A 14,948-nucleotide genomic window follows, 5' to 3' on the forward strand; every position below is an offset into this window, starting at 1 on the left:
AGAAAACTTGAATAAAGGCATCCCAGGTACAGAGATTAAAGTTTGGAATTGCTGAAAAACAAAGGAAGGGATTCAAGGGGATGCTGAATTTCTACCTGGGCAGATTTCCTAGTGAGATGCAATTCATTTGATGTGGAAGCTGCAAACTCTGCATGATGCAGGATGATGAAAACACTAATTTGTTTGAAAACTTTTTTCTAAAAAGCTTTCCAGTATGCCCATGAATTCTGACATAAGAAGAAACTATATATATGTGTATATGATTGCAGGCAAGTCCTTCTACAGAAAGTGAGTCAAAGCAGTGCCATAATCTTTAAATCTGTGGCTTAACATTTTAGGAAATATCCTTGTTATGCTGGGTGGGTATAATTGTGTAGTATTTGTGAACTCGAAAACCCAAAAGATTTGTGTATTTGCAGCTGGATCTAGAAAGAAGCACAGACAGCACCTTTTTCACATGGATTGAGTTTTCTCTTTTTTGCTGGGGGCCTAAAGAGGCTTTATCTGTCTGTGTACAAAGGAATTACCTTCAGAATTAGATAAAAATACTGTTTCTAAGGAATAAAAGACACAGTTCGGGTGTGCATGTTCTGTTCCAGGTTTAATACCTAAAGAGTTGGGTGTTGCTGCTCCTAAAATATTTTGGTATAACATCTTTTATATGTTAGACCTTGTTCTGTGAAGAAGCAACTTGGTGTAAAGTAATTAATTTCTGCTGGAGCCTGGTGTTCACAGTATAGATAATAAATATTCCTTTACATTTGCTCAGAAGGGTTAATGTTAGGTGAGTGTGATGGCATAGAAAGCAAATTGTGGTTTACAGGGATAGAGGGTTGTGCACCACTTCAACCAACCCACTGCGCACCTTTCATTGGTAACAGTTGTATCACAAGAATAGGAAAAAAAACCCAAAATTTGCACATTGTCCCACTGGGAAGGGATCTAATCAGCTCAGCTTTTCAAAACCTCTTGATTTTTGTACACTGGACATTTAATTGTGTTTCCTGGGTTAGAATTTGTAATTTTCTTTCAAAAACAAAAAGCTGATTTGTGTCTTACTGCAAGAAAATAACCAGGGCTCAGGAGAATTAGAGTGAAAAGCCATTAGAATCTGCTAATTACAAGATGAAGAGCAGTCAAGCAGTGGTGGTCTATTGGGGAACCACTTTTGCACATTTAGATGTGTAGAAAGACTTTATGTGTGACATTGATGGGAAAAGTTTTGGTGAAATATGTCTTGCAGATAGCCTGCAGCTCAATCCTAAAAGCCAGCAGCAGAGTAATAGTTGCCACCTTCAGTAAGGAAGGAGTAAATTTACTTAAATAATGGAGTTTCTATACAAACAGCGCTAGATTTAGTTCAACTATATACTTTTATTCTACCTGTAAATAACAGAAGACAATTGAGTGCAAGCTTTCTCACCCAAGTGATTTTCCCACTGATTCAACAGCTTTGCTTAATTAGGCTCCAGCTCCTTGGAATAAGTGTTGGAAACACAGCCATTTGTTAGCCAAAACATCTGCTGGGGAGGGAAGGTGAGAAGTTGTTAATTTAAAATAAGATCTTTAAGAACCCTAGCTCGGAATCCATAGAACAAACCTAGCTGAAAATCCAGGAATTGATGCTTACCTGAGTGATGGCTGTGCTGGAAGTTTGAGGTAAATCTCCTTTATTTGTGTAGAATGAGTGGCATAACAAAGAAGTGCAAATATTATGGCCTGTAGTTGTTTACAATATGGTGAAAGAGCCAAAAATTATTTCCAGTCCTTCATGTGAAAAAATGTGCACATATAACTTGGAAACACATCCATCCTAAGGAATGATCTCTTCAGCTTTTCCTTCTGATTTCCACTTCAAGGATTGATATGTGTGGGATAACAAGGGAGGAATAGTCTCAGTAAGGATTGTATTCAAGGGACAAAAAATTGCTAGTGATTTGTGCTCATCTCTTTTGAGCCCTTTTGGGACAGGTTTGATGTCAACAGAGGAAGACTAAAATGCTCAGCTATGATTTTGCACAAGCCCACTGGTGAGAGGGATGTGTAGCCCCTGCAGCTGCAGTGAGGCAGCTTTACTGGTGAGGAGGAGTAGCAGAGAGGAGCCCTGGAGGGTGGAGGTCTGTCCAGAGCTTTTCTTCACTCCCTGCAGGTACTGGAGAGTGGAGAGTCTGTCCAGAGCCTTTCCTCACTCCCTGGAGCTGAGCCCACTTGGGTATCACTGGGTGTCCCTTCAAGGAGATGTGTGTGTGGTTTCCCAGTTGTTCATCTGGTGTCCTCTCCTCCCAGCAATGTTTTCTTACACAAGGATGTAAAGGAGTGGAAAAGCTCCAACCTCAGCTGTCATTGAGTCCCTGTTGCACTGCAGCAGCTCTGACAACTTCTGAGTTGTTCAGCTGAGTTTCTTCAAACCTCACAAAACATCCAGAGCATTTCTGATTGTCTTAATGTTGACTACTCTTGCATGAATAGCAGCAGTCAGGCAGACTTTAATTCTCCTCTGTTCCTTTCCTGTACAAATTGCTTCCCCAGGGCCATCCAAAGTAGGGCTCATCTTGGAGGGAAGGAAATCAGTGTGCTTCAAAATCCAGCTGTCACCAGGTGAATAATTCCTTTGAATGATGATTCTAGCAGGTATCTCATATCCTCTGGAAGGTCCTAAACTTGATTTTGTTTTTCATTGCCATCAAGAATGTGCTGCAAAAATTTCTTTTTTTGGTGCAATCAGTGAACGTCCCTTCAAATCCCATGGGTGAATGCTCTAAAATTACTGTGGGTCCAGCAGTCATATTCAGACTGGAGAAACAGGGATATGTCAGGTTCAGAGGTGCTCCTGTCAGGTCTGTCTTTGCACTCAAGACCAATTTACAGCCTCATTTTACATAATGGAACCTACTTGTGAATATCCAGCCTGTGTGATAACAGAGATTCGTGATGGTGTCAAGTCCTTCCCATGTCAGGGAACTGCCCTTCAGATTTCCCAGAATACTGTCTCTGCAGTCCAATGAAAAAAAACAAAAGGCAGGAAGTTTTTCATAGCTCTTAACACAGAACTTCAGCCCTGGAGCATGTTAGAGCAGTTCTGGAACTGCACCCTATATTAACATGAATCCTGACATGCACCCACCTTTGCCAATTAGATTTTTAAATTCATATGTAACACTAAAAGACAAGAAGATGCATAATTTTGATGTCCCCAGAGCTTTTTTCTATTGCCTTAAGAGGACCAAGATTCTAAAGGTTGAGATTAGCAGCCACACAGAACAAAATGCTTCTGTTTGCCAGGCAGTAAACCTTAATCTATCAATCTTTGCTGTGTTTGTTCATTTTTCTTCTTCAGTCTTCTTTTAGCAAAAGCAGCTTGTTATTTCTGCCTCTCCTGCTAAGAGGGGCTGCAGGTGCAAAAAAATCTTCTCATGGGAGAAGATTCATGTGTAGAAGAGTCATTTTAATGACTGCTTTCTTCAGAGCAGGATTACTCACTTGGGCTGGGTCTCCCACATTCCCAGTGCCTCTGCTTTGGGATTTGCTGGCTCCTGCAAGCAGCAGAAATGGAAGGGATGAGTAAGGCCAGTCTTTAAACCTTCTTGCCCTGCACAAAAACACAACACAAATTGATGATGGTGAAGTAGAACATGCAGCCACAATGGATGGTGAGGCCCTGCTTTTCATGCCTCAGTGCTACAGGTAGTCACAGAAGTGTGTTTGGGGAAATAGGTGTTCTGCCAGTTCAGAGGTGATGGTGCTTTTCTTTCCATTCCTACATGTCCTGGCAAAAAGATTGGTTTCATGTGCACACAGCTACAAACCTGCAGATCTAAACAACTTCATGTCTTCTCTAGGTGTTTAACACATTGAGTGTATTGATTGTTTTACAGGCTACACAAAAGGAAGTGAATTGTCTCTTTGGAGGATTAAAAACAAGTTACTTAGCTGTGTTCATGGAGAAGCAGTGCTGGAGTGCCTTAACAAGCAAATCACTGTTCAGTGACAGATTTGGTGCTAATTTTGCTGCTGTCTGCTCCTGTTTGCATCTCATGGTTGTGGATGAAAGCAGCAGAGCAGTGATTAGCTCAGACCCTGCTGAAAAAAAACCCAGCACCCAGGGGCTTCTGAAGAACAAGGGAGTGAGAGTAAATTACCCTCTGGCATTTTTATTTTATTTAGGAGGTAAAACTGTTCATTGGAACAGAGTTCATTTCCAGTGGCACCCCAGCAGACTGCAGCAGCAGGGTGAATTGCCAGTCACTCACAGTGCAAACAGGAATCACTCAAACCCTGCATCATCTGCACTCAGGGGTTCAGGTTTCCTGCATTGCACAGTAGATTGCTGCTGGTCCCTCTCATTTGCTTCCAAAATCCTATCAGGCATCCTGGTCCCTGTTTCAGTGCCCAGATAATATTTATATATATTAAAATCAACCCCCCACAGTGGGTTTTGATTTTAATGTTGTTAACCAGAAGCTGAGTTCACTGCATTAGATTCTTAGCCACCAAATTAAAAGAAATTGCAGTATATTCTTCCTTTGAGGATATACTTTCTTTTCAGGAGCTTAGACTTGGAGGATCATTAGTGAGATGATATCAGGAGTTTTAACTAATCCTCTAATGATTGTACCAGGGTGAACAAATCTGTCTGTGTCAGTTTGCCCAGTGGTCCACCACAAGGCTATTCTTACCTGATAAATGGATTTTCACACTGAAGGGGATTTTTCTTCCTTTGTCCCAAATCCTGAGGCTGTGCAAAGTCCTGAAGTTCACGGTGAGGCAGCACAGGGGCTGTGCTGAGCTGCCTTCCCACTCCCTTCACAGCAGGGCGTGTTCTAGTCACCGAGTTCATTAAAAATGCATGTGCTTAGCATGGGATAATTACAGCAAGTTTGTCTGGGGATGGGGAGCAGCAGTGAGAGAAATTTCAAAATGTGTCTCAGAGAAGATATCAGCTGTCTTGAGAGAAAGCAGGTCTCTGTGGGCGGTGCAACAGCGTGTGTGTCTGCTGGCATGAGGATGGCTGCAGGTCACCCCTCTGGGAGCACTGCTCCTCCCCACATCTCTGGGGCTCTTGCCAGCACCCCAGTGCTTGTGTGTGTATTTTGGATAGGATTTTGGCTGGGGAGGGTGCATCTGTGCTTGCTGGTCACATGAGGAATGCAGTCTGGAGAGAAGATGCTCTCTCTTCTCCAGCATCTGCCTGGGGCTTGCCTGACTGATGCAGCAGACCATTAATTTGCAGTCAAGCAGGATATCTCCAAATGCAACTCCATCAATTGGCAGGAGGTAAATAGATGCTGCCTCTCTGCTTAAGGCAGGGCTGGAGCCCTCTCTGTTTATCTTCCCTTTCAAACTGGGTGCATCTGCTATTGCTCTCTAATCTCTTCTCTTTGTTTTACTCATCTGAAGCCTCTTGGCCTTGGAGCTAGAGGGGTTTTGTAACGGTGATTAGCTGGTTTAGTTAGGGTGCTGGAGATCTTTGTCCATGTGCTGCCAAAAGATGAAATAACCATTATTTTTATTAGTCCACCTCACAGGGAGGCTATGAGAATTAATTCATGTTTGTAAATTGCTTGGGAGATTTAAAGCTCTGTACAAGCACTAAGGATTATTGCTTTCTAATTCTTCAAGGTAGTGTAACTTATAAAGACTTGTAGCCTTGAAAGCATCTTCGATATAGGAAGAGTTGATCCCTTTGAAATTAGATATACTTCTAATGTTTAAGATAAAAATAACTACTCTGCTGCTTCATCCAAAAAAAAAAAAAGAGGGAGGAAAAGCAATGGCAGGTTCTGATAGTGCCTCTTTTTTTTTTTTCCAGGAGTCCAACGTGCTTATTGCTGCTAACAGTCAGGGTACAATTAAGGTAAGTTATTTTACACATCTTGCATTTAAACACTTGAATCTGTTGATAGTAAAGAGCAAGGTAAGAGACACTGAACAGCCAGGAGAAACCATTAGAGGAGGTCATCCTGGCTGTGGAGGTTTGCAATTTAAATGATGTATTTGCCTGTGGCACACAGTGGAGTGAGCGGGCTCACCCCAGCAGTGAGACCAGTTGCAGTGAGGTGTGGAAGAGTTGCTAGTGGCCATCCAGCCCCTGCTGCTGCTGCTCCCTGGGGTCCTGGCAGCACTGAGGGCCTTGCACAGGCACCTCCCCAGGCTGAGGGGCTCCCATGGCAGCACAGGCTGTGTTAACTCACCAGCATTAACCCAAGACTGTGCTCTGGCTGCTGCAGAGGCAGCAGGGCTGAAAGTTGAGCTCCTGGTGTGCAGCTGGCTGGAGCAGCACTGAAATGAGCAGGGATGCTCCCTGCCTTTGACTCTGGTGCTCAGACGGGTGGTAACAGACAGCAGCTGCCAGCACAGGGTTTTGTGAAAGCATCAGCCTTCCCTGTGCACAGTACCAGGTTCTCAGCTCTTTAATTAAGTCTTCCAGAGTGTCTATTCAATGTGTTTCTGTCTGTGGAATGTCAAATGAATGTCTGTGGAGAAGACTGTCATTCTTTATGTCTGTGTCAGTCAAGCAAAACCAGTGCCCAAGGCAGTGCCAAACTCAGCCCAAATCCAGGACTTTATCCCACATTCTGCACAGCAGCATTGACCTCCCCCATGCTGTTAGGTTTGGTGCTTAATGCCCTAAGCTTGTAGCCCAAGCCCCTGGCAGCATTCTGGAGCTGCTGGTAAAGGCATTTACATGCTGTATGCAGAGTTTTACACTGCATTGTCACTGTCACAAGGCTGAGGTCCTGATTGTCCCTCACATCCCTGTGGCAGTAGCAGTTCTCTAGAGCCTTACCAGAGCTGCTGCTCTGAACCTGGGAAAATCACCAAAAATACAAGACGGGTGAGAGGCCTGAGTGGTCTGTGTTTAATTGCATGTCAAGATTTTTCCCCCCCTTTTTTAGGAGACAAGGGGCTGGGTTACTCCTGCTGTTGCAGCATGTGATGCTGTAGCCTCTCATTCATAGGGGATTTGTTTATATATCATGTTTTGGAATTGGTTGGTAGTTACTTTGGTCAGCTACTCCTTAGGAAAATGGACAAAATGCACAGAAGCTTTTGATATTTTGAAGTGAATCCAGCAGCAAGTGCAGTGATTAGAGAGGAGAGGTTTTGCTCATGCACTTTCCTTGTTAATGAGAGAAGGTAGACAGAGAGCAATGTGCAGACAGCCAGGGCTGTCAGAACTCTGGTATCTCCATTTGCCTTTGGCAGCAGGAAGGTGGGATGGTCTGGGAAAGGGCTGGGTGTGCCCAGACCCACCCCACTTTGGGGACAGATGCCATCCTGGGCATCACCCATGAGCTACAGCTCTAGAGCTTTTCCCAGGGATGCCAAATCAGGTTCATGCAGACTCTGGCAGCCCCACAGTCACTTTTGTGTGCTGTCTCTAGCCCATGCCTTCAGATGCTGCTGTTCCATCCCAGCCTGCACAATTGAAACAAGAGCACAGAGGGCTGGGATGACAAAAGCTCTGATCTCTGTTACAAGATTCCCAAGAGCTGTGTGACTGAGATGAGGGTATATGAGGCAGCTGTGGATGGTTTTGCTTCGTGGCTAATTTATCATCACACAAGCAGACATCAAAATTGGGATGCTTGCCAAGTGCTTTTCCCATCTGTGGGATATTATTGCATGCTGGTAAATAAAGGGTAAGGGGTGGAGATGAGATAGAAGGGTCAGTCCTGTCTTAGAGATCTATATGCTGACATAGGAAATTATAAATGTCATATATTTCTATTCTAAATGTCTCATCTTCCTTACTAACCAGGTACTGGAGCTGGTATGAAGGGTTTTCTCTCAAGGCATGAGGTACTTGGTCCTGCTGATATGCTTCAGTATTCATCTGAGAACCACAGTGGGACAAGAAACCAAAACCACCTTGATGTTCCTCCCCAGAACGATCATGTTTGGGTTTTTTTCCATTTCTGGACTTCCTAGGACATTTTGAGGCACTGGTAACACCAGGATGCTGTCTGCCATCAACATTAACTCCACAGACTTTGCTAGTGGTGGTGGTATGGTTGTCTAATTTTTATGATAGGAAAACAAATTGTTTTAAATAAAAACAAAAAGGAATAATAAAATTTATTGAGCCACAAGCTGAAGCTGGAAGATTGTCTTGTTGCATAAGAGAACAGATTTTCTTGTGAAGGGAGCTCACAGGAGCACACAGGGCTGTCCTCAGCTGCACATCTCCAGTTACTTTCATCTGGACTCTTCCTCCCCACTGGAAAAAGAAAGTCTCTAAGCCTTACGTGGACATGCAAGCAATCCACTTTGAAATCCCATCATGATACAGTTCTGTTGTTCCTTTGATTTATTAATTCTTTTTTAGACGCATTATATGTTGAGAAATGTCACCGAGGTTGACACCACTGGAGACTGAAGTCCTCTAGTCATCCAGAAGAGAAGGACACCTTCCCTTCCGTTCTCTCCTTAGACCCCTTCCTTGCCCCAAAGGGGCAGTTCCAAAGGAGAGGATGAAGCTGTCCTCCTGTCCATGTGGGCCACCAGCAAGGTGCCGAGATGAGGGAGCTGCAGTTCCTGGAACCTGGACTGAGCTTGCCAAGACAGCGTGGGATGAAGATCTGCCTCCCACTCACCTGGCTGTGACTATCTCAGCTGGAGGAGGAAGCTTCCAGATCCAGTTACCAAAGCCCTGCACCACTCAATCACCTGTGTGGTCTGGTTGTGTTTGCCCCTCTCTGCACACCATGGAAGCCAAGCATTTTGAATGTTGGAACAAGAGAGGGGATGGAGTTGGTTTGTAATGTGTTTCAGAGCCATGATATAAGTAGCCTTATTTTTAATGGTCATGCATACACTTAATTGTACATATGGAGGGGGAATAAACCATGAAGCTGAGAGTTGTTGTTGCTTTCTTGGCAGGATAGCAGAGCAGGTAAGAAGGTGCAGATGGTCCTCACGAGCAGCAGCCAGGTTAAACTGTCAGGATTGCTGCCAGAACTCATTAAGCTCCCAAGTGCATTTGGTGGGCATAGCATCTTTTCCCTGCCATGGTGTCAGAGGTGCAATGCAGACAGTGATAGCTGTGGGAAGTGTTTTGTTCTGCAAACAGAATCCTCTTCCATTCACTCACTGCAGAATGTGTCTCCTTCATGCCACAGGGGCTGGGATTGATGCAGGGACTTTGCTCAGGTCTCTTGTCCTGCACATGTTATAAGGCTGACTCTGACTTCCCAGGAGGATTGTGTAATCTCCTCACACCCTTTGGGCACAGAGCAGGGAAGAAGAGCAAGGATGCTCTTGAGGATATGAGTAAAGAAGCAGGGTGAAGCCTTGTGGCAGAACTGGGGACAGGTCCTGTCCTGGTTCAGTGCTGGTGCATGTTTCTAGGGGGGCATCTGTGCTCCTTCAAAGGTAGGAGGATGTGGGACACACCACCAGTAGCATCTGGAGAGTCTGTCCTGTGGGGAGAAAAGTGATGCTGAGCTCCAGTGGTTCTCAAATGCTGCATTCTGGTTTTCTTCCATGATTTCTGGTGTGTCAGTGCAGGGGAAAGTGAGGAGAGAAGAGAGCACAGCAGCTCGTGTCCTGCTCGGGAGTGCTACCTGCAGCTCTCCCTTGTATGAGTAACCTGAGTCACTGTGGCAGAAGAAAACAAAATTGGTTCCTTCTGCCTGATGGCAGCTGTCTGACACATCCCACTGAGCATAGTTTGATTTCCATTTTGCTGCATTTTAAGAGAATTTGGTGTGGAGTGTCTGTGCTGACATCCTCCCCGGCCAGCCCTCTCCAAAGCAGGCTGATGTGTGTGATGATCCATTACCTTTGCTCTTCCTGCTTCCTCTGCTTTCAGGTGTGGGTCTCCCCCAGCCTCTGCCTTATTTATCAGTGCCTATTTATTTATTTTGCAAACTGCCCTGGCTGCTGTGGTACCCCAGCCTGCTGGCAGGTGAGCTCATTCCTTCTCTCCCCCCACTTGAAGATCCTCTGTTTTTTAAATTGAAATTGCTCTGACAAAGCTAAGATCTTTAAAACAGAAGAAAAAAAACATCTATTTTGAATGCTGTAAGGTTCAAACTCCTTGAATTGAACAGGGAAGATGTTTAACACTGGCTGCCTTTATTTTTTCAGTTTTCATTCTGTTTCAATCAAGATAAAATGCAAATTTGGTGTCTGGCCCTAATTAGAAACACAGCAGCTCATAAACACAAGTTGATGGCAATTTTTTGCCTCTGTCTCTTTGTCACAAGAGGTAATGCTCCTTATTTTAATCCCCTTAATTTTCTTGCCTTCAGGTAACTCTTCACAGTTGACAAATTAAGTCACATACAATTACTGTAATTTTGTTTGGTTTTTTTTAAACAGCATGTGGTCAATATTTTTTTTAATTAGTCACCAATTCAGCAAATGGTTCCTGTCAGGTTTTCAGCTTTTTTAGAGTTGGGGGGTGATTGACTTTGGGAGGGATGTGCAGAGGTCTTTGGTCCAACCCCCTGTGCAGAGCAGAGCTTACTCCAAGCTGGATGAAGTGATTCAGGGCCTGGAAATGTTCTCAACCAAGATATTCTCAACCAACTCAACCAAGCAAGGATTGAAGATTCCCAAGTCCCTCTGGAAAACCTGTTCCAGCACTTAACCACTCTCTCTGTGGAAATTAATTGCAGATGGTGGGCACTTGGGGTCTTTATTCTCACTTTCTTCTTTTGAAAAAAACAGGTTACAAAGTGGTAACAACTGGAAGCTGCCCCAAAATGGTCTTGCCTCCAGCTCTCATGTCCTTGTAAGAGGTGTTAGGTGAGTCAGATTTTTTGAGAAAGAGAATTTAAAACCTTTCTTGGCCAGCCAGCATCTTCAATTAACTTTAAAGCATTTAACAGAAGTGTAGGAGGAACATGCCTCGGTGCTTACAAAATTCAGTGCTGGAGGGAATTGAAAATGATGGTCAATGGGAAATGTAAATTAATATCAATATGTCAGGGCTCTCCTGCAGTGAGTGTGGCCAGCTGCTAATGCCAGTGTTCCACCCCAGTGCTGAGCCCTGTTTGTTTAGGGTAATTTTGTTTAACTATGAAAGGTCATAATGACATCAGCAGATAATTGAGAAGGCAAATTAACTCCTTTCCAGCTGAAAAGTCCTCTTTCCTTTCTCACTGCTTTTCTGGAGGCCAGAAGTACTCAGCAAGGACCTGCAGCAGTCCAGGGGTGGGTAAGTGGAGTGTTCACTGTGGAGAGCTCTGTCAGCAGCTCCTGGTGTCCTGGCAGGCAGAGGGGTGATGGCATCCTGCCTCCTGCCAGCCTGCACCACTGCCTGCAGAGGTTCTCCTTGAGCCCAGCCTCATGGGATGCTCCTCACCTGATCTCAGAGGGGTTTTCCTTCCTCTCAGCAGTGTGGAGACCACGTCCTGCCCTTGTTAATGGAATATCTGTACAGGTCAGGGAGTGTCACCTACCTTAAATGCTGGGCATCTGAGAGGTTTGGCCGGTGAGAAAATAAGCTTGAGACCATGGGATCCACAAATAAGAGCAGCATCAGTGGCACAAAGACCAGAGCCCACATCTGTCTCCTGGAGAAGCACCTGTACACCAGTCCCCCTCCAGCATTCTAGTAACCATCACCACATAGCTTGCTTTAATTTTGCTTTCAGAGTGGACTGCAAATTCTTGAAGTGATGATCATCTCATTTCTGTTCAGTTACAAGGCAGTATTTAGGTATGTTAAGTCTTTAAATTCTTCTTAATTTAAAAATGGTTAGTTGGGTTAAAGCAAGATTAATTCTCTGCTCTGTGTGTTAACCAGCCATTTGAATTAAGTAGGTCTTGCCAAGAAGCTGTTTAAAATCTCTCCATCTTAGCTTTCACATGTTAAATCTGGCTCTGGCTGATGGCTGGTCATTGTTACTCAGCACAGGCAGGACAACAATTTGCCCTCCAACATCAAGCAGCAGGGAAAATTTCCTAGGAGGGGAAAGAAAGTGATGCTTTTTTGACATCTCTTAGAAATAAATAGTGAGAAAGAAAACTAGTATGAACTTTCCTGACCAGTGTGCTGGGGATAGGCAGAAGGTGGTTCCACCTCTCCCAGACCACAGCATCTCCCAGGGCTCCCTGCATCATGAACATTTCAGGTGAAGGAGGGCTCCACATGCACATCACAGCCTCTCATCTGCCTGGAATATGAAGTCTGCAGTGTGCCTGCTGCCATCAGTGGGCTGTGCTGGAAAATAGCTCATCAGGGAGTGAGGGGACAAAGCCAATCTCATCTGATAGCTGCTTGCCTAAAACCTCTGATCCATGCAGAGAGAGACAGGTTTTATTCATCTCTCAGTTCTGCCTTCTCCAGTGTCTCCCAAATCTGTTCAGGGAGTTGTAATACCTCAGTGCTCTTGTTTGACTCCCAAAATTTGTGGGTGGAGACTTGCATGAATAGCAGAGGAGTGTGAATGCTATGAACATCTCTAACACCATCATCCTCCCTGAAATCCCTGAAATCCTTCCAGTGCCTCCAGCCATCTGAGAACTGGGGAGTGTGACCATGTTCACAGGAGTCTGAGGATGAGGGAAGAGATGAGGATCTGACTCCATGATTTATTATTTCATGATATATATTACATTAAAACTATACTAAAAGAATAGAAGAAAGGATTTCATCAGAAGGCTGGCTAAGAATAGAATAGGAAAGAATGATAACAAAGGTTTGTGGCTAGGACTCACTGTCGGAGCCAGCTGACTGTGATTGGCCATTAATTACAAACAAACCAACATGGGCCAATCACAGATGCACCTGTTGCATTCCACAGCAGCAGATAACCATTGTTTACATTTTGTTCCTCTCAGCTTCTCAGGAGGAAAAATCCTAAAGAAAGGATTTTTCATGAAAAGATGTCTGTGACAGTGGAGCACACTGTCTCAGATAATAATTTGGGAAGATAAGAATTTGGGAAATAATTTTGGAGGTAAAGGCTGTCTTTAGGAGGCCTGAGTAATAGCACATGATAGCTGAAACTGAGCCAGCAGCATGACTCCCAAACCCACAAGCACTGATGTGCCCTTGCAGCCCCAGGAGCTTTTAATCCATGAATTAGAAGTGTTTGTTTCAGGATTAACTCATCACAACCCCCTGAGCATCAGGAGCCTCCCAGAGAGGGCCCCCCAGCACAGTGTGCAGGGAGCCACAGGCACAGTGCTGCAATGGCCTGAGCCATGGAGGGGTGAGGGCAGTGCAACCTGTGTGTCCCTTTGTCCATCCCACAGTGACCACGAGGGATGAGCAGCTCATGCTGCAGGATCCCAGCAGCTCTCTCCAGGGATGGGAACATGATCAGCAGCTCTGAATTTGTCCTTAGGGGACTTATTTCAACAAGTTTGTCTTGATTACAGTGCTTAATCTGACTTGTCAAGATCTCCATAAGACCATTTAGGTTGTTTAAGAGGGAAAATACACTCCTTTTATCCCCTCAGACCTGAGCAGGAGCTGCTCTGGAGCCACCAGGGCAGCTGCTCCTGTCCCATTGCCAGGGTCCTGCCTCCAGGGATGAGCCCTCACACCCCCAGCACGGTGCCAGGGGTCAGCTCCCATTTTGCATATTTGAGTCATTACTCAGGGCACTTCCAGACTGACTGGAAGCCCTGATGTCTTCTGTATTCCCATTCATCTGGGAAGTTGGTTTCTCCTCAGTCATAACTCCATTTTCAGCCAGGGATCTATTTGAAGACACAGATGGATTGTGTCTTCAGATGGATCCCTGGCTGAAAATGAGGATTTTTTTTAAGTGAGGATTTAGATTATTTGGATTTTGACTTAAGTTCTTTGGCTACTTCTGCTGAAGCAGCATAAGGAGGTTTGCCATAAACTACAGACACATTGTTTAATAGTTACAAAAACAATTATCAAGAGCCAGTGGCTCTTTCCTGGTCCTGTGGTGACCAAAAATCATCCTGAAGCTGGCATTGATCTGCAGAGCAGCCAGACCGTGCCTGACTGGGGCAGGGGGTGCTGAGGGGAAGGGAAGGGGGGCTGACCCCTCAAAGTCAGCAGAGCATCACGCTCCAGTGGCACCAGGCTGGGCTGGAATGGGCCAAAGCCCAGCAGACCGTGATGGCACAGCCCCAGAGGGCTCTGAGTCCTGGGGGGGACAGGGGACAGCCCTCCCTGGGGCTCTGGGGATGGCAGGGGAGGAGGAGAGCTGGTTTCCAAGCTCTTGGAATGGGATGAGCAATGATGGGTTTGTGTTTCTAGCAAAGGGCGGTGCAGCCAGGGAGAGCTCAGAGCACCACATCTGTTTTGTGAAATCTTAGGAAGCAGCTTCTGTCTGGTGCTAGTGAAGAAGACATCCCTGCATGCCCCAGACAGGAGAGGAGAGGATGGCATCGATTACAACCTGTCCCCACCCACTGCTTTCCTCCTGTTCAGTTTTTTTCCCTGTAGGAGATTAATGGGAACTCTTTGTCTTCTAACATGACTGTACCTTATGAATTCCCTGTCTTGTCCTCATCCTTTAAATTATCCACATAATAAAATATGTATTCAGTGATTCCAGGTCATAATTTGATCTGCTTAGGGAAGAAAAGGAATGATAGAGAAGGGTTGCCAGCATGCTCTGCTCTCCTCCATTTATCTTTATTTATCTTCTTTTTTTCCTAACAACTTGTGTGCAGCCAAGTGATGGAAATTCCAGTTCCTGTGTGCTGGTTCCTTGCAGGACAAGCATCCCCCTGGTGCCCCCCAGCTGGGCAGGACCCACTGAGAAGCTGGTAAAGGAGCTGTTTGGGGTGGTGACCCATCCCAAATAAATGGATTTTGGCATTTTTAAATCCTAAAATTTGGGGTGATGACTCCTGCCTTGCCTTCACTGCTTCTGGGATCAGTTTTATCCAAACTGTAAAGTGGTAAAACCTTTCCTCCATGCCAACCCCACATGTGCTGGTTCCTGGAGGAAAGTGGGTGTGCAGGAGTGAGCCTGGAGAGGCACATGGAGCACTGGGGATGT

At 45.1% G+C, this 14,948-nt stretch overlaps 1 protein-coding gene across 2 annotated transcripts in view; it reads left to right on the forward strand.

The window, feature by feature from the left end:
* Window positions 1-8,831, forward strand: part of COP1 (COP1 E3 ubiquitin ligase) — a 124,654-nt gene extending 115,823 nt beyond the window's left edge. For both annotated transcript variants that reach the window (XM_058808441.1, XM_058808442.1), the window contains exons 19-20: window positions 5,810-5,854; window positions 7,763-8,831. In XM_058808441.1, coding sequence (XP_058664424.1) covers window positions 5,810-5,854; window positions 7,763-7,780 — 63 coding nt within the window. In that variant the 3' untranslated portion in view covers window positions 7,781-8,831. The remainder of the gene's footprint in view (window positions 1-5,809; window positions 5,855-7,762) is intronic.
* The last annotated feature ends 6,117 nt before the right edge of the window (window positions 8,832-14,948 follow it).

The sequence above is a fragment of the Ammospiza caudacuta genome, chromosome 7 (assembly GCF_027887145.1).
Source record: "Ammospiza caudacuta isolate bAmmCau1 chromosome 7, bAmmCau1.pri, whole genome shotgun sequence".
In the NCBI taxonomy this organism is placed as follows: Eukaryota; Metazoa; Chordata; class Aves; order Passeriformes; family Passerellidae; genus Ammospiza; species Ammospiza caudacuta.